The sequence below is a fragment of the Mesoplodon densirostris genome, chromosome 11, assembly GCF_025265405.1.
Source record: "Mesoplodon densirostris isolate mMesDen1 chromosome 11, mMesDen1 primary haplotype, whole genome shotgun sequence".
Lineage (NCBI taxonomy): Eukaryota > Metazoa > Chordata > Mammalia > Artiodactyla > Ziphiidae > Mesoplodon > Mesoplodon densirostris.
The window spans coordinates 9,008,679-9,028,912 of NC_082671.1; the positions used below are offsets into that span (position 1 = coordinate 9,008,679).

At 43.3% G+C, this 20,234-nt stretch overlaps 1 protein-coding gene across 1 annotated transcript; it reads right to left on the reverse strand.

Moving 5' to 3' along the window:
• Positions 1-5,916: 5,916 nt before the first annotated feature.
• Positions 5,917-14,786, reverse strand: AICDA (activation induced cytidine deaminase). Its single transcript, XM_060113437.1, has 5 exons — positions 14,779-14,786; positions 9,788-9,935; positions 6,966-7,239; positions 6,346-6,461; positions 5,917-5,970 (listed from the first exon to the last, which is right to left on the reverse strand). The coding sequence occupies exons 1-5, from the start codon at positions 14,784-14,786 to the stop codon at positions 5,917-5,919; spliced, it is 600 nt and encodes a 199-aa protein (XP_059969420.1).
• Positions 14,787-20,234: the final 5,448 nt, after the last annotated feature.

Here is a 20,234-nt window from a genome sequence, read left to right on the forward strand (position 1 = left end):
TTTTAAAGGGTTTAATGTGTTTTGAGTTGCTCTAATATTAAAAACCAGTGAAAGTTATTCCTCCTATTTAATACAAAATTATTATTTAAAAAATTAATTAATTAATTTTTGGCTGCGTTGGGTCTTCGTTGCTGCATGCGGGCTTTCTCTAGTTGCGGCGAGCCGGGGCTACTCTTAGCTGTGGTGTGTGGGCTTCTCATTGCGGTGGCTTCTCTTGTTGCGGAGCATGGGCTCTAGGTGTGCGGGCTTCGGTAGTTGTGGCTCATGGGCTCTAGAGCACAGGCTCAGTAGTTGTGGCACATGGGCTTAGTTGCTTCGCAGCATGTGGGATCTTCCCGGACTGGGGCTCGAACCCGTATCCCCTTCATTGGCAGGCGGATTCTTTTTTTTTTTTTTTAATATGTATGAACTTTTTTAAAATTTTTATTTATTTATTTTTGGCTGCTATGGATCTTCATTGCTGCTTGAGGGCTTTTCTCTAATTGCGGCGAGCGGGGGCTACTCTTCACTGAGGTGTGCAGGCTTCTCATTGCGGTGGCTTCTCTTGTTGTGGAGCACGGGCTCTAGGCTCACAGGCTTCAGTAGTTGTGGCATGTGGGCTCAGTAGTTGTGGCTTGCGGGCTCTAGAGCGCAGGCTCAGTTGTTGTGGTGGTGCACGGGCTTAGTTGCTCTGTGGCATGTGGGATCATCCCAGACTAGGGCTCGAACCTCTGTCCCCTGCATTGGCATGTGGATTCTTAACCACTGAACCACCAGGGAAGTCCCAATATGTATGAACTTTTTAAAAAAGTTATTTATTTATTTATAATTAATTAATTAATTATTTGGCTGCACTGGGTCTTCCTTGCTGCCTGCCGGCTTTCTCCAGTTGTGGCTAGTGGAGGCTACTCTTCGTTGCGGTGCGCGGGCTTCTCATTGCAGTGGCTTCTCTTGTTGTGGAGCACGGGCTCTAGGTGCACAGGCTTTGGTAGTTGTGGCATGAAGGCTCAGTTTTTGTGGCTCGCGGGCTCTAGAGCACAGGCTCCGTAGTTGTGGCTCACGGGCTTAGTTGCTCCTTGGCATGTGGGACCTTCCCGGACCAGGGCTCAAACCCGTGTCCCCTGCATTGGCAGGCAGATTCTTAACCACTGTGCCACCAGGGAAGTCCCTTAATAGAAAATTAGATTTGGAAATCATATTACACAATTTTGAAGGCTTAAAATTAAGTATTGAAATTTGTATCTTTAATAAATTGAACATGTACTTAAATTCTAACATACTATAAATAACATTCTGTGAGCAAAGTCCTCCAATTCCCATCAACAGATTCAGCATTTATTTCTCATGAAAGTATCTTTAAAAAACAACCATCATCATCACCATCACAGAACGTCAGTAAAATATATTAAGAATTAGTGAATACCATAACTCTTGGCAATAGACTAAGCAAGCGATGTTGACAGCTCCAACTAAGGTGTCAATGGCCTCCAGGTGAAGACCATGAAGAAAATGCCTGCCGTTGAAGAAATGAGATTTATGACTCTCTGTGAGGGAGAATGCACCTCATTGGGAGCCATGAGCCATGAAATGTCTCAGCATGAGGACGTCTCTCTTACTGGGACACTCCATAGCTATACATTCAATGATAGAATTTGGGCTTTGGTTTGGTCATTTGGGGGAGGGCGTAAGAAAAGGGAAATTTGCTTTAGATTGTGATGGAGTAGGGTTGATGCTGTGGTTGTTGATAAATCTTTGGGGAAGGCTGACTGCAACAAGGATAAGGCTGTAATTGGTAAAGACGTAGCAGACATTCTTTTTACCCAAGAGAGGGGGTGTTGGGTGTTTTGTGGGTGTCTCAGACAAATTATGAAGTGGCTTTGCTTGCTCTCATTTTATCAGGGTCTTAGAGTCATCTTGTCTCAGGTTGGTATTCTACAAGACTTATGTCCAACAGGGAAATGATATGGCCTGGTTACGAGTATCAGGCCAGTTTTTGACTGTCAGGGGCTGCACCTTGCCCTCCACCGTGCCCCGCCCTCCCCCCCCACACCCCGCGCCCACCAGGTGATAGTAAATAGAGAAAAGTAAATAAATTCAAGAGATTTAGCCCACAAGTCTACAGGACCAGATATAGGGTCAGAGGGAATGTCAGCAGTGATTTCTAGGTTGCTGTCTTCTAGAGGGTGGCAATGCTGTTCACGAGGATAGCACCAGCTTTGTGTAATCCTTCAACTTAATACCAAAAATAAAGAACCTACTGTACGGCACAGGGAACTTTACTCAATACTCTGTAAGAACCTATATGGGAAAAGAATCTAAAAAAGAGTAGATATATGTATATGTATAATTGATTCACTTTGCTGTATAGCACAGACTAACACAACATTGTAAATCAACCATACTCCAACAAAAATTAATTTAAAAAAATATATGAAAAGTTAACATATCATACCCATTTTACAGATGGAAAATTAAAACTTTAGAAAGGTTAAATACCTTACCCACTGTTGCATGGAATCAGAACTCTGGATTTATCCATTTTGGACATTTCACATAAATGGAATCATACAATAGTTGGTGTTTTGTGTCTGACTTCTTAGCACAATGTTTTCAAGGTTCATCCATTTTGTAGGATGTTTCATTACTTCATCTCTTTGTAACCAAATAAAATACCATCGTACAGATGTACCACATTTGTTTATCTATGTATCAGTTGATGGATGTTTGGGAATTTCCACTTTTGGGCCACCACAAATAATGCTGCTAGAATATTCATGTACAAGTTTCTGTTTGAACATTTGTTGTTAATTCTCAGATATATGCCAAGGAGTGGAATTGCTGTGTCATACAGTAATTATATGTTAATTTTTGAGGAACCACCAAACTGTTTTCATAGTGGTTGCACAATTTTACATTTCCACCAGCCAATATATGGTTCTCATTTCTCCACTTTCTCATATGACGGTTCTAATTTCTCCACATTCTCACCAACGATTGTTATTGTTGTTGTTTTTGTTTATAGCTTTCCTAGTAGGTATAAGTGGATCTCACTGTGGTTTTGATTTGCATTTCCCTAATGCCTAAGGATGTTGAGAATCTCTTCATATGCTTACTAGCAGTCTAAATCTTCCTTGGAGAAACGTACTCAAGTGTTTCAGCCGTTTGTTTTTTTTTTTTTTTTTTTTGCGGTACGTGGACCTCTCACTGTTGTGGCCTCTCCCATTGCGGAGCACAGGCTCCGGACGCGCAGGCTTAGCGGCCATGGCTCACGGGCCTAGGCGCTCCGCGGCATGTGGGATCTTCCCGGACTGGGGCACGAACCCCTGTCCCCTGCATCGGCAGGCGGACTCTCAACCACTGCGCCACCGGGGAATCCCCTTTCAGCCGTTTTTAAATTAGGTTGTCTTAAGAGTTCTTTATATATTCTGGATACTGAATATCCAGAATATATGCAGATAATATTGGTAAATATTTTTTTCCCTATTCTGTGAGTCTGAAACTGAATCCTCCTAAAACAAGAGATCCCCTGCTGAGTTTATGATTAACCTCTCTATCCAAAACTTTATCCCCTTTCTTGTCCCACCTCATTCCCCTCAGGATTGAGTCCTATCAAAGAAAAGGGAGGATTGAAAATGACCCTTCTGGGTACAAAAGCCCCACTGTGTCCCCTGTTTCTTGTTTGTAGAAAAAGGCTTTAGTATCTTAGGCCTTCCCTGAGTTCCAAAGAGCAGACTTAAGCATGTACTAATTAGGGACATTCTTAGATTTAGGTATTTGATAAACTTTAAGTTAATTTTTGTGTGTATTGTGGTAGAGGTCCACATTCATTCTTTTGCGCATAGATATCCAGTTGTCTCAGCATCTTTTGTTGAAAAAACTGTTCTTTCACCTGCTGCATGGTCCTGGCACCCTTGTCAGAAATCAGTTGAACATAGATGTGTGGGTTTATTCCTGGACTCTGAATTCTATGCCATCATCCGAATTTTGTAACTTAACCTTTTAAAAATCACTTTTGGATTTACTTTACTTTGGCATTTTTATCTCCAAAACTTCCAAAATTATTTATCATTTATTCAGTTGATTGAAATGAGCCAGAATCAAATTTGCTGTGGGAAAAGTTTACTAAACATCAAGAGGGTTTCATAGCAATGTTATTACAGTGTTAGACTAAACATCAAGAGGTTTTCATAGCAAAGTTATTACAATGTTAGACTATGTTAGAATTACATGCTTTGCTACTAGAAGCATTCTAAAGGTATAAATTTATGAGACATTAGGAATCCATTTCAACATATCAGAAAGGGAAATTATGATAAAAATACGAGACACCACATAGCATAAACATACAATATGAATGAATACATGAATAAGGATTTTTAATATTTAACTCTTTCACAAATTATGTACAATAAGAATAAAATAATACAATTATGTGTTCAACCTTGCCTGTGGATCTGTTTATCTGCATTGCAAGGGTTGCTAGGTAATAATTGTACAGTGTTATGGTTATTCTGAATATTTTTCTCACAGTCCAGGATAGTTATTAGGGACAAATGACCACTCTCCGCCATGCTGGCTCACCCCATTTTACTGGATAAAACACGATTTCCTTGCAATGCTCTGTCATTCTTCCTTCCCAACTATTCTTCTGTCACAGTCTGTTATATCGTCACATTTCTTTGAGAGAAGCGACACATACACACAAAAAGGGGGAAACCTTGACCTGGTTGGCATTGCTGAGGTTCAAAGACCCATCAGAGAGAATAGATTTTTCTTTTCTCAACATTCAAGCAAGTCCCTTCCAAGAATTCACTAGTTATATGGGAAGTGTATAGTTGCAAAACTATGATTTTAAAAGGATCTTATATATATATATTTTAAAATTTATTTAGTTTTTATATTTGGCTGTGTTGGGTCTTCGTTGCTGCACGTGGGCTTTCTCTAGTTGGGGTGAGTGGGGCCTACTCTTTGTTGTGGTGCACAGGCTTCTCATTGCGGTGGCTTCTCGTATGGCTCACGGGCTCTAGGAATGTGGGCTTCAGTAGTTGTGGCTCGCGGGCTCTAGAATGCAGGCTCAGTAGTTGTGGCGCATGGGCTTAGTTGCTCCGCGGCATGTGGGATCTTCCTGGACCAGGGCTTGAACTCGTGTCCCCTGCATCAGCAGGCAGATTCTTAACCACTGTCCCACCAGGGAAGCCCTTAAAAAGATCTTTTTGCAGATCTGTTACTTGAGGTATACATTCACTTTTAGCGTGTCTTCTTCACAGCCCTCAAATTCATTTTAAGATCCTTTATTATACAAGAGCCTAAAGGTGACCAGGCATTTTCCATACCAAGAAAAAATCCTCTGTACGTACAAACATAAAAACATGCTTCAGACAATTAAAACATACAACACATGCTTGGATATTAATGCTTTGAAGAGATGGCTTGGGGTTACAATCACCCAGGTTCTCTCATTAGGAAGTTCTGTGGATCACAGGGTGACAGAATTTTGTTCACTTGAAAGTGAGCCCCAGTGGAAAAGAGTAGAAAATTTTATCATTAATACCACTGAAAACTCAGAACAAGAATCAAATAGTAAAGGATACCGGTTGTAAAACGTTTGATCCTCTCACCATGCTCCTCAGCATTTACCTTCTGCTTTCTCTCTGCTTAAACGGCAGAGTATTGACACTTGGGGCTCCCAGGCCCTGCAGTTCTGTCGTTTCCCAGTAGGGGACGATGCTGCATTTAAAAACTGCACCACTTGCGGCATTAACCCTGGTGGGTCTGGGTTCCTTCTATTTTCAAGACATTTTAGAAACATCTATGAATACTTTTTTCTAAACTCAGAGAAAGTGAGAGTTGAAGAAAAACAGAATTCTTGAAGGATAGTTCTTTTACCCACTATCTTCAGAGGTATTTCTTTATATGTGACATTCTTGAATGTTGGTATCAAAGTCCCAAAGTACGAAATGCATCTCGTAAGTCATCAACCTCATATAGGGGCTGTGGAGAAAAAGAGAGAGTGGATGACTTTGTAAATATTTTTGAAGAAAGTAAGGGAAGAGGGGCTTCCCTGGTGGCTCAGTGGTTAAGAATCCCCCTGCCGATGCAGGGCACATGGGCTCGAGCCCTGGTCTGGGAAGATCCCACATGCCACGGAGTAACTAAGCCCGAGCGCCATAACTACAGAAGCCTACAGCCTGTGCTCTGTAAAGTTTTCATCAGAGGAAAAATAAGGAGAGAATGATAAATACACACACACACACACACACACACGACAATGTGGGAAATATAAGAAAAGGAAGTATAACTAGCTCTAGGGATAGATGACTTTGGAGAGAGAAAGAAAATGAGAAGCAAAGAAGGCCCTTAACTTACCAAAAGGATGCGTCGAAGCTGCCTGGACAGACGAACCGAATTTTCATGCAGCCCCTCCCAGGCTTTGAAAGTTTTTTCATGATTTTCCACAAAAGTATTCCAGCAATAAAAATAATCTGTAAAAAAAAAAAGGAGGGCGAAGGGGATAGCTCAGATCTCAAATCATGAGGAAAGAAAGAAAACCCTGTCTCCGCCCAAAGCCTTGGGTCCAAGCCATTGGTTCTTTTTTTTTTTTTAATATTTTATTTATTTGTTTGGTCTTGCTGGTTCTTAGTTGCAGCAGGTGTGCTCCTTAGTTGTGGCTCACAGGCTCCTTAGTTGCTGCATGTGGACTCTTACTGGCAGCATGCGTGGGGGATCTAGTTCCCTGACCAGGGATCGAACCTGGGTCCCCTGCATTGGGCGCGTGAGTCTTAACCACTGTGCCACCAGGGAAGTCCCAAGCCATTGGTTCTTTTCTTCTAATTCTAGTTGATAACTTTTGGCTCCAAAGGCGAACCAGAACTCCCAGAATTCTGCCCCCCTGGGTCCCCCCCCCCCCCCCCCGCCCCGTCCCCGCTCTTCCCAATCTGAATTGCAAACCGTGCTTTGCTGAGCCGGGCAGAAAGGTCCCTGCGCACCTTTGAAGGTCATGATGGCGATTTGGACCCCAGCGCGGTGCAGCCGCCGCAGCCCCTCGGGCTCCGCCTTGCGGTCCTTGTCGCAGAAGTAGAGGCGTGCTGTGAAGATCCTCAGACTCAGATTGGGGTACCCTCTCAGGAAGTCGGCCACGTGCCGCGCACAGTCGTAGCAGGGGCTCCAAGACGTGAACCAGGTGACACGGTAGCACCGCCCGGGGTCCAGGTCCCAGTCGGAGATGTAGCGGAGGAAGAGCAACTCCACGTGGCATCCCGCCTGGGGAGAGAGCAGAGGATTCAGTGGAGGGTTACTGACCTTGACTGCTCTGCCGGTAACTTTACAGTCAGTAATTCGTGTCGCTCCCAGGGTGATCTTTTTTGGGGTGTTTTTTTTTGTAGTACGCGGGCCACTCACTGTTGTGGCCTCTCCCGTTGCGGAGCACAGGCTCCGGACGCGCAGGCTCAGTGGCCATGGCTCAGGGGCCCAGCCGCTCCGCGGCATGTGGGATCTTCCCGGACCGGGGCACGAACCTGTGTCCCTTGCATCGGCAGGCGGACTCTCAACCACTGCGCCACCAGGGAAGCCCGTGTCTGCAGTTTTGTCCTAGGTTACAGGAAGGTTAAGCAACTGCCGGAAAGGACACAGTGTGAGTGGTGAGCCCAAACACTTTGCACTTTCGGCCCTAGGAAGGGAAAAGCGTACAGCTTCTCTGTGGAACGGGGAGGATGGAATGAGTTGGGTGGATGAAGGAGCACCACACTATCTGAGATTTAACTTTTGTTTGTGAAGCTCCTTTTCCTTCCTTGGAGGGGAAGGAAAACGGCTTGGAAGGGCTGTTGATGGAACGTGGTGGAAATACACTGGACCACTAAGTGGAGGTCAGAAAATCTAGGGTTAAGAGAGAGATTATGAGACTGACAGGTGAGTGTTGTTTTTTTAAATTAATCAATTAATTAATTTATTTATTATTTTTGGCTGTGTTGGGCCTTCGTTGCAGTGCGCGGGCTTCTCATTACGTTGGCTTCTCTTGTTGCAGAGCACAGGCTCTAGGTGTGCAGGCTTCAGTAGTTGTGGCACACAGCCTCAGTAGTTGTGGCACGCAGCCTCAGTAGTTGTGGCTCGTGGGCCCTAGAGTGCAGGCTCAGTAGTTGGGGCACATGGGCTTAGTTGCTCCACGGCATGTGGGATCTTCCTGGACCAGGGATCGAACCCATGTTCCCTGCATTAGCAGGCGGATTCTTAACCACTGTGCCACCAGGGAAAGTCCCTGAGTGTTGTTTTGAGAGAGGTAATAGGCGCCACTGGGGCTAAGAGCAATTAAATACAGGCATACCTATATTATTGTGCTTGGCTGTATTGGACTTTGCAGATATTTAGCGTTTTGAAGGTTTGTGGCAACCCGGTCTTGAGTATGTCTATCAGCATCATTTTTTCCAACAGCATTTGCTCACTTTGTGTTTCTGTGTCACGTTTTGGTAATTCTTGCAAATTTCAAATTTTTCATTATTATATTTGTTATGGTGATCTGTGGTCAGTGATCTTTGTTACCACTATGATTCGCTGAAGGCTTAGATGATAACAGTTTTTAGCAATAAGCTTTTAAAATTAAGGCATGCACTCTTTAAAAAAAAATTTATTTGGCTGTGCCGGGTCTTAGTTGTGGTGCACGGGATCTTTACTTGTGGCATTCTGGATCGGTAGCTGCATGTGAATTCAGTTGCGGTGTGGCATGTGGGACCTAGTTCCCCGACCAGGGATCGAACCTGTGCCCCCTGCAGTGGAAGCGCAGAGTCCTAACCACTGGACCGCCAGGGAATTCCCAGCACGTCCCCTTAATACTGCAGAGAAGTCATTAGTCTCAGAATCTGAAGGCCCAGGTTCCATTTCCTGGCATCGCCACTCTTGTGACTTAAACAAGTCACCCAGCTCTTGGATCTCCTGGTTCCTCATCAGCGGAATGAAGTTTTGTTGTGAGGATTAAATGAGAGGGAAGGAAAGGGTTGTTAACACAAAAGCTTTCTATGTTTAGAATGTGTCTTATTACCAAATAGGAAAGAGGTTAGAATGTAAAACAATTGCAGTGAGAAAATTTACACAATACAAATGGAGGCCAAAAAATTGGAGAGTAAAACTAGCCCTAGAAACTAGCCAGTGTCATTCCACCCATGGATTGTTTCCTGGGATTCCACCAAGACTAGATGTCACTGCATTTTATGAGAGGAAATATTCATTGGCAGAAGAGCATGTGAACCCATCTGGGTTTTGGTGAAGAAGTCTCTTGGAAATGTAATTGTCTGATCTTCAAGTTTTAACGAAGGGCTTCCCTGAGTTTTCTGAGGCTCACTATTACGTATGTACTTACTGGCCTCCGATCTAGGTGAGCAGGAAGGTATAGGACTCATTTGGAAGACAGAATGGAGTCATTCATTTTTCCTAAATTTTTCTTCCTTAATTTAAAAAAATTTTAAAGCCACAGTTTGTTTTTCCACATTTAAAATTCAGCTTGAATGAGCTGTATATATTCCCCCAAATCAAAAGCCTCTTTCTTTGGATATCTTCTTTAATCTCAAAGGCAATTTGGTTGCTGGGGAAAGTTTGGGGGCAGTTATTCTTGGCATTGAAGCAAGGTGTGGCCTTGATGTGCTCAGTGTGATTGGGGAGGACATTAAATGACACCCTTTGGGGTATTTCTATTGTGATTGCAGGGACATGTAAAAATGAGATTTGAGGAATCTAGTGGAGACAAATGAAACAGGCTGAAAGTGGTACCATCAGCAGGTGGCTCTAAAAATGCCCTGCCTGGGAAGCAGGTATTAATTGATACCTTGTTTCGAAGGTGCCCAAAGTCCAGGGAGAAGGAGGTGGCGCTATCCCGCCGCTTCACCACGTAGCATAAGTAGGTTTCATGGCGGCCCTTAGCCCAGCGCACGTTTTTGAAGTGGTAAAGAAACTTCCTCTGCTTCATCAGGAGGCTGTGGGTGAGAGGAGGGAGGAAGTGCAGGCGCACCGCTGATCCTCTGGTCACTCCTGGCTTTCCTTCAGCTTTTTAAAAAAAATCTGTAATACTTGGGCCAAACCAAAGGAGATGCTCTTGCTTTCCTTGGTTGGATGCCTGAGACTTACTGAGCTTGGAATCCATTACAACCCCCTTATCATGCTTATATTTAAGACCCGTTGAGACAGCAAGAAACCCAAAGCCATACGTGCTCACAGGACAGGCCCCTCCCATGGCTGCCTTCTAGATGCTGATAACTTGGAATCACAGACCTGTTCCCCAGTCCCATACTGATCTTTTCAGGTTTCCCCTCCACTCTCTACCTAAATGTCCAACATGGACCTCTAAGTCACGGGGTTAACGCACATTCCCAGATTGCCCTTTCCTGAGCTGCCTCTCCTCTCCTACTGACTTTCCATCCCAAGTAACCAGGCTAAAGGCTTGGAATCATTTTTGATTCTCCTTCACTCCTCATATTGAATTAATTTATTAATCATCTATATTTATGGAGTCAAACTTTCAACTATTTCTGGATTTGTTCCTGCTCTACTTCCTCTGTTCTCTGCTTCAGCCCAAGCTCTAATCTTTCCCTTTATCTATTGTCCTGACCTCTTAACTGGTCTCTCTGCCCGCAGTCCCTTCAAAATAACATTTTCCACGAGGTGCCTGAGAAATCTCACAAAAGCCCAGGTGTGGGCCAGTCATTCTGATACCGAAAAGCCCCTAACTTCCACTGGTAGAATAAACCCCAAACTCTTTAATACAATAAAGCTTTTTTTATTTTTTTTTTTTGCGGTACGCGGGCCTCTCACTGTTGTGGCCTCTCCCGTTGCGCAGCACAGGCTCCGGACGCTCAGGCTCAGCGGCCATGGCTCACGGGCCCAGCCGCTCCGCGGCATGTGGGATCCTCCCAGACCGGGGCACAAACCCGTGTCCTCTGCATCGGCAGGCGGACCCCCAACCACTGCGCCACCAGGAAAGCCCTACAGTAAAGCTTTTACATTTGGACATCAATCTACATTTCTAGCCTCGTTTCCTAGTATTTTCTCTTTCCTGCATCACTTCAGCCTCCCCGCCATGCCTGCAGCAGGACCCCTGGCACTAGTCTTTTCTTTCCAGCCACCTGACTGCAAGCTTCCCTGCCTTTTTTTCCACTGGGCAAAACCTACCCATCCTTCAAAGCCTTATCCACAGTTTAAGACCATTCTCACTGCCACTATGCTGAAATTTCTAGGCAAAATCAAACATTAACAGCAACAAAAAGCCCTTCCGTAGTTTCCTACTGTTCTCCGCTCATCCTTATCGAAGCGTTTCAACCTTTGTTATCAGTTGGTTGCTATGTCTGTCGCCTCAATTAGAATTTCTGTGTTTTGAGTCAGGAAGTGTCACTTTCTGAGTCATGCTTTTTAAAAGTATGTCAACTTGCATACTGCTAAAACGTAGAAAGTTAAACTTTTTTAAATGCTTAACCAGTGTATCTAGTGATAATTAGACATACTATCTAATGATAATTACTGTTAATATACTTACGTTTTTCGTTCTAGTCTTTTTTATAGGCATGTATTTACAGGATTTAGATTAGGCTGATTTCCTGTGTAAATTTGCAATATAACCTAAATATTTTGCAGTGTTCTTCACACACGGGGGGTGTGTGGGTGGGGCGGGTTAGGGGAGGGGCGGATTGCTCTTTGTTTCCCAACACAGTGTCTTGCATATCATAAGCACTAAACTGAGTTGAATTTGTGGAAATACTCTCTGCTAACAGAAGTTTCTTTCTGGTTGTGAACACACCACAAGCTATACAGTGTGGCTGATACCAAAGCATCAGGAGTGAGTGTCCCTGGTTTTTGTCCTTGGACTTTTCCAGAAATGTACTTATCTAATCTGTGGAGATAATGTTGCCGCCTAGTGGCACTGAGCAGAAGTGCAGAGGACTTGTCAAAGTAATGACCTAGTCATTAATTTGAATACGGTTTGCTGGCAAGAGAATTGAAACTTTTTTCAATTTTTTTTTTTTTTTACATTGAGGTATAATTTACATACTTCGCCCATTTAAAATGTACAATTCTATGAATATTGGCAGATGTAAACACCCAAAACTGCTACCACAATCAGGATACAGAACATTTTCAGGGCACCCCTCCCCCACAAGTTTCCTCACCCAACTTTTCAGTCAATTCTTCCCCACCCTCACAGGCAAGCACTAAACTGCTTTCTGCAACTATAAATTATTTTCTAGAATTTCATATAAAGCACACATTATTTCCTCCTTTGTGTCTGACTTCTTTCACTAAGCATGTTATGACTGTGACATTCATTCCTGGTGTTGCATGTATCAGTATAGTTTGTTCTTTTTTACGGCAAAGCAATATTCCATGGCTTAGATACAGCACATTTCGTTTATTCATTCACCTGTTGATGGACGTTTGGATTGTTTCCATTTTGGGGCTATTGTGAATAAAGCTTCTACATTGATGTACTAGTCTTTGTATGGACATACGTTGATTATTGATATTTTAATAATGAAATACATGAGATAGACCCTGAAGTCAAGTTCTCAAATGTCACACTTATTAAGTAGATAAGCAAGGGCTGGAGATTTTTAAAGCTGTTGCAATTTGAATGTCTTCCTCACACACATGAAGGTTATTGGAATCCACATTTTTTTTTTTTGGCCATGCTGCAGGGCATGTGGGATCTTAGTTCCCCCACCAGAGATCGAACCTGTCCTCCCTGCAATGGAAGCACAATATCTTAACCACTGGGCTGCCAGGGAAGTCCCTGGAATCCACTTTAAACCCTGAGGCAGAGATGGTGATACATCTAAATCACCAGTATATACATTACGTATGGGAAACCATTTAAAAATTAGTCAATCAGATTTTTAGAATTAAAAATGCACATTTGACAGGAATCCGAAATGGATGCTAACAAAGATCTAATGATAATTGGCTTTATTTTAAAGTGATAATAATTTACACGGTGACCACCGCAGCACTACCTCTGTTACTATTACGATTGTTAAATAATTAACACAATCAGCCTCAGCATAGAACATAAACCGAATACATAATACATGCTTAATAAATACTGGAGTGGAAGAAAAAAAATTCTTTCTTTGGGGCCCAGTTTTAAATAGATTAAGCATAATCTCTTCATATCTTATTCATTCATAATTCATATTCATAATCTATACCAGTAAATTCCTTTTACATTTAACCTGTCTTCCTGGGGTGTGTGGATGAGAAGTGGAGGAAGGGGGACTATATGATGCACTGCAGGTGGTGTGGGAGCCCTGTTACCATGAGGAGTAAAAAAAAGTGTCCTGGGAGTATAAGAAAGGACAGGACATAGAGTAAGGGATTCAGTTAGCCTTCTATCTCCTACCCCACATGAAAATACAATAGCTCTGTTTCCATCAGAAGATACCAGTCACAGTGAAGTGAATTGCATGACTCTGGCCTTGTTAATTAACTATCTTGATCCATCACTTTCTTTAACTATAGCTGGGGGCCTATTTCCAGCACCCTGTGCTCCTCTGGTTTCTCTTAAGTGTACGGAGGACTCAGCAGAGACAGTCTGTAAGGCCTGCAGGTTGACAGCTGCGCAGGACAGCTGTGTTCCCTGAGGCAGAACACTGGCTGCATCCCCAGCAATGCAAACCAGAGACAAATGGGTTAAAAATAATCGTGACAAGGTCACCCTCTCCTGCCGTGTGCCATTATTACTGTGCTCTGCAGATAGTATTTTCCTTAATGAAAATCATGTATTTCCCTTTTTCTCCTGTTGAATTTCATCTCCTTTGCCTTCTCTGACTTTCTCTGAATTTCAGCTCTGATTTGACCATTGCTTTGCATTTCATTATTTACAAGTATCTCCACTGAGACTTTTTCCTCTCTCTTTTACCTCAGATTAGTTTTCAAAATCTCACTGTAAACTGAGCTGACATTTGACATTTTTGCCCTCAATTTTCTGAAGAACATTGAATCTACCATTAAGATTCTTAGGTCTGTAGTTTAAACTCTTTGTAAAAGAATTAAATTGAGATAAAGTATGGATTAGGTGTACATTTTCATACATTTGCAATAATCAAAAATAGGAATAGATTAAGTTCTATGACAATAACATAATTGTCATAAACTTCATGTGAAGACATTGTGAAAATCTTACAAAATACACACTAGAGAAGTAAGTTAAGTCATGTCTGAAGAAATGGAAAGACTAGGTAAATAATAAATGCCATTTGACTGCCTAACAATTGGGCCTTTAATATTAAATAAGTTGCTTGACTGATTTATCTCCTTTATAATAGCAGACACAGTCATAGTGACCTGCAAGCAATTAATTTTGAATATTGGCATTTAAAAAATAATTTCTTGACTGTGTAATTATTCAGTAAAGTCTCCCTAGTAAAGCTTTTCTTCAAGGGGTTTCATAGTTGAATGTTTACAGAATTATTACAGTTACCACTACTGTTAGTATAATATTGCTATGAGCTTTTCATGATTTCACTCTCTTAACATTTGCTTGGTTCATATTACTACCATAAACTAGTTCTAACTGCAAGGACAAGTCAATACATAGTGCATAAAAGCTCTTTTGACTATGGGAAAAAGAGAGAAAGAGACAGTTGGGTGGAAAGCATGTTAAGATCTGAACAGAAGATGAGGCAGAATTAGAAAAATAAATGTGCATCTTGACCAAGCAGGTTTTGTGAGTCAGACAGTGACAGGGGAGAAGGGGAGAGTCTACCCATCTTATTACTCAGATTTGCTCTGAGGGGAAGGACAACACAACCACCCACGAGCCAACTGCTTTACCTGTCCATGGTGGACTCCAGCGTGTCTTTCTTGGCTCCCTGAAAGTCTTAGGAAGGGAAGCTTTCCTCCAGCACTGCTGCTGCACTGGCTGACAGTGCTTGGGCCCTACACATTCAAATCTGAACTCAGTTCTTTATGCCCCTCCCCACAGCAACATCACCACCACCAGGCAGCCTTCCTCCTGTGTGGGTCCAGTGAAGATGGGCGGGGTTTTCACACACCGAATCACATAGTTAAAATGATTGGGGGCCACTCTGCCTAATGCATAGGTTCCTTTAGGGCTGACTCTTTAAAAGTCCAGTCCATGCTCCACAGGTAATATAGATCAGGAGGCAGGAGGAGTAGACAGTTTGTAAATTGTAATCATGGTAAAATGATATCTTTAACTTTAGAAGCATAATAATAATCATAGTAACTTTATTTATTTATAATTTTTTATTTATTTAATTTATTTATTTTTGGTTGCGTTGGGTCTTCATTGCTGCGCGCGGGCTTTCTCTAGTTGCAGTGAGAGGTGCGGTGCGCTGGCTTCTCATTGCCGTGTCCTCTCTTGTTGTGGAGCCCGGGCTCTAGGTGCGTAGGCTTCAGTAGTTGTGGCACACGGGCTCAGTAGTTGTGGCTTGCCGGCTCTAGAGCGCAGGCTCAGTAGCTGTGGCACACGGGCTTAGTTGCTCTGTGGCATGTGGGATCTTCCCGGACCAGGACTCGAACCCGTGTCCCCTGCATTGGCAGGCAGATTCTTAACTACCGCGTCACCAGGGAAGCCTGTAACATTTATTTAAAGGCATCTTGTGTTCCATCAGCCAAAAGCATCTATTCCCTCATTTAATTACACAATATCTCTGAGTCTCAATAGAGACCAGCACTAACTGCTCCTGCTTTGTGACTGGGCAAGTAAACTCAGTTATATAGGACTTAGGACAGAGATTTTGCTTCCCAAACCACTTCTTTGATTGCTTTACAAGAATTGCTAGAAGACTGGATGATTACACCAAAGGATTTTTGCATAAGCCATGTTTTCCACAAACATGGAAGCCATATACTAATTTGAAGTCAGAAGCAGCAGCATCTCAAAGAACAACAAAAAAAGATTTATATCATCAGAATCAGCATCTAAATGACTGCACTGAACTTGGAAAACAGGTCGGGCTTTTCAAATAAGAGACTTTAAATTCCTTCCCTAATGCAAGCTGGTCTATTAAAGATTTTGCTTCTCCCTCCTACCTGAGGCCATATGCATTCTATTTATTCATTCAGTAGAAACTTGATACCCACTAGATGATAGAAACTGTGCTGGTGTTACAATAGTGAGCAAAGCAGCAAGGGTTCCTGCTCTCTTCCTGCCTCAAGGATTTGAATACCATCTATACATTGATGATTCCCCAAATCTGTAGTTCTAGGCTGGACCTCTCCCTTGACCTCAAGGCAAGTATGTCCATCTTCCACCTCAGCATCTCCATTTGGATGTCTGATGGGCATTTCAGACACGGCTGAAACTGAGCACCTGTTCTCTCTCCCAACATATAACCTGCTCCTTTTGCTGCCTTCCCTGTCTCAACGGCATCAATGGCACTGTCATTCTTCCCATTGCTCAGGCCAACCTGGCTGTCTTCTTGATTGCTCTCTTCCTTTTAAATCCCATGCCCACGGGGAAGGCTGGGGGTGGGGGCAGGGAGGGATAGACTGGGAGTTTGGGATTGACATGTACACACGGCTATATTTAAAATAGATAACCAACAAGGACCTGCTGTATAGCACAGGGAACTCTGCTCAGTATTCTATAATAACCTAAGTGGGAAAAGAATTTGAAAAAGAACAGATACATGTATACGTACAACTGAATCCCTTTGCTGTACACCTGAAACTAACACAACATTGTTAATCAACTGTACTCCAATATAAAAAATAAAAATAAAAAAAATAAGTAAATCCCATGCCCAAATCCTGTTCACTGACCACTTTCACCACCTCCAGGTCTAAACAACCTAGATGGTTACATTCAGCCTCTCAACGGGTCTTCCTTTCTTCAATTACAGACTATGCTCTGCACAGCAATCCTTCCGAAATATTTAATTTATTTATTCTAATTTAAAATTTTTATTTATTTATTTATTTTATTTTGGTTGCGCTGGGTCTTTGTTGTGGCAGGCGGGCTCCTTAGTTGTAGCATGCGAACTCTTAGTTGCAGCATGCATGTGGAATCTAGTTCCCTGATCAGGGATCAAACACGGGCCCCCTGCATTGGGAGCCTGGAGTCTTAACCACTGCGTCACCAGGGAAGTCCCCTGAAATACTTTAGTTCATGTCTCTCTGCTCTCAGAACTCTCCATGGTCCCTCATTTTCTCAGTAATAGCCAACATCCTTACAGTGGGTCACCAGACCCTCTGCCACCTGCCCCTGCCATACCTCTCTCCTTGCTTGCACAGAGAACACAGAGGAGCAAAGAATACTTGCTGGCCCTTCTGCCTGGAATGCTCTTCCCCTGTATATTGTTACAGCTTGATCCCTTATCTTTTTTTTTTTTTTTTTTTTTTTGCCGTACACGGGCCTCTCACTGTTGTGGCCTCTCCCGTTGCAGAGCACAGGCTCCGGACGCACAGGCTCAGCGGCCATGGCTCATGGGCCCAGCCGCTCCACGGCATGTGGGATCTTCCCCGACCGGGGCACGAACCCGTGTCCCCTGTATCGGCAGGCGGACTCTCAACCACTGCGCCACCAGGGAAGCCCTGATTCCTTATCTTTACTCAAATACTCCCTCGTAGTTGAGGCTTTTTCTTGTCCCATATCTAAAATTTCAACTATATCCCATCATCCTGACCTTTCCTTTTCCCTTTTCCTAATGTATATTTCTCTTTAGCATGCATCACTTAAAATACAGTATCGTGTATGTTCATTGAGCCTTAGGTCCATGACAGGAGGATTTTTTGGTCGGTTTCTTTTTTACCCACATGGAGAAAAAGTACATAGTACCTGGTATAATAGACACTGAGAAAAGTATTGAATGAAACCAATAAGGATCTCATGGAAGTTAAATTCAAGTGGGGAAGAGACATTAATTAAGTAATTGCATTCACATGTAAATATATAATTAAAACAGTGATGTTTAATATGAAAGAAAAGTACACATCTCATAACAAGAGACCTAACTGGCCAAGGGACCGGTGAGAGAGAGCGCTCCTGGTTGGGAGGTGGTGATAGCTCTCCTCTCAGTCAAGATCCTTTTTAGATTATGGAAGGAAGCTCCGGAGTATATGCTGTTTCCTCTCTACATTTCATGCCCAACCCAAAAACTTTCTAATCACATCCTTTGTTAAACCATAGAACTCTACCCTTCCCTATTTGTCCTGCACCTGTCCTCACCCATCAATACCAGAACTTTAAGGGGAATTTCTGAAGTGAGCGTTAATTCAAATAACAGCTAATGCTTTGAATTCTTATGGTTATGTTTGTGCCAAGGCTTTAAATACAAGCTAGGCAAATTTAGGAAAACTGGTGGTGGGGGCATTCTCTTGTAAGCTCCTGAGTTGTGATCAAGGTCACTGATTCTCTGGATTACGAATTCTTTGCTCCAGTGGGGGTCCCCAGAGGGGGATGGCATGATGCTAGTTCACTCTGAAGGACTCTCTGGGAGAGGGTGGATTGAGTGTAGGGCAAGCCTCACTTCCCTTTACAATGACTTTCCTCCAGTACAACCACACTAAATTGTAAAGGTGCAGCAGGTTTAAATATTTATTTCTTTATTTGGCTGCATGGGGTCTTAGTTGCAGCACGTGGGATCATTCGTTGCAGCATGCGGGCTCAGTAGTTGCAGCATGCGGGCCTTCTAGCTGTGGCACACGGGCTCAGTTGCCCCGCGGCACGTGGGATCTTAGTTCCCCAACTAGGGATCGAACCCTCGTCCCCTGCTTTGGCAGGTGGATTCTTAACCACTGGACCACCAGGGAAGCCCCAAGGTACAGCAGGTTTTACCGAAGTTTGGAGAGCCAAAGGGAATGATACATGTGAGAGAAAGAGAAGTCACATACATTAATTCATTGTCATATATATCAATACGTTAATTATAGCTTTTTATAGTTTGAATATTTGAAAGGAATTAAACTCTACACAGGAGCTCTGCTCATGAACAAACCCCACTCCTAGCCTTGCTCCCCTGTCTTCACGTCCACTCCTCTGTTATAAAACCCTACCCTGTGTTGTCATGGGTTATTCTCCCCCAAGGATCGAAGCTTCCTCTCTATACATTCTTTTCTCCAAGTCTAATTATCTGTGGAATAATTCCTCAGGGCACCAGAAAGACAGGAGATGGTCACCTTTGGCATAGAACAGATGAGTGAGGAACATAGGGACGGAGACTTTTCAAAATTCTTCTGAAGGGAATTCCCTGGTGGTCCAGTGGTTAAGACTTTCACTGCCAGGACTTTCACTGTGGAACGTGTGGGTTTAATCCCTGGTGGGGGGAACTGAGATCCCACAAGCCCTGCAGCACAGCCCAAAAAAACAAAACTAAAGTTCCTCAGCAGAAGACAAGGTGAGATCATCCAAGGGCATGTAAAAATGTTTCCTCAGATATGAGGTGCACTTTTATCCTATTATCAACCGATTGTCCAGAGAATAACACAAACACACAAACACACACACACACCCTTCCAAATAATAAATATTAATTCTCAGAGATGGTAACATCTCTAAATCCAAAAACTAGAAAAAAATGTCCTAGCTGCCCCAATGGGAAGACCCCTCACTGATGCTGCATGATTAGGCAAAACTGTATTAGCTCCTTTTGTATATTCTCTCTTTTCAATTGATGACCTTTTGTTCCAGCCAGAAATAGGAAAATAGGCCCATTGATGATGCACATGCTTCTCTTTTGTTTAGTGTTGGCTTGGTTTGGTTTCTTGGATTTTAACCTTTCCCCCCCACCCCCCTTGGCTGCACTGTGCGTGGCATGTGGGATCTTAGCTCCCCGACCAGGGATCCAACCCATGCCCCCTGCAGTGGAAGTGCAGAGTCTTTAACTACTGGACTGCCAGGGAAGTCTCCAACCATTTTTAAATGCACAATTCAGTGGTATTAATTGCATTCATAACGTGCAACCATCACCACTATCTGTTTCCAAAACTTTTCATGACCCCAAAAAGAAAACCCATAATCATTAAGCCAAAACTCACCATTCCCCCCCGCCATCCAACCCCTGGTAATCTCTATGAACTTGCCTATTCTAAACACTCATAAGTGGAAACATACAATCTTTGTCCTTTTGTGTCTGCCTTATTTCATTCTGCATAATGTTTTCAAGATTGATCCATGTTGGGCCTCCCTGGTGGCGCAGTGGTTGAGAGTCCGCCTGCCGATGCAGGGGACACGGGTTCGTGCCCCGATCCCGGAGGATCCCACATGCCGCGGAGCGGCTGGGCCCGCGAGCCATGGCCGCGGGGCCTGTGTGTCCGGAGCCTGT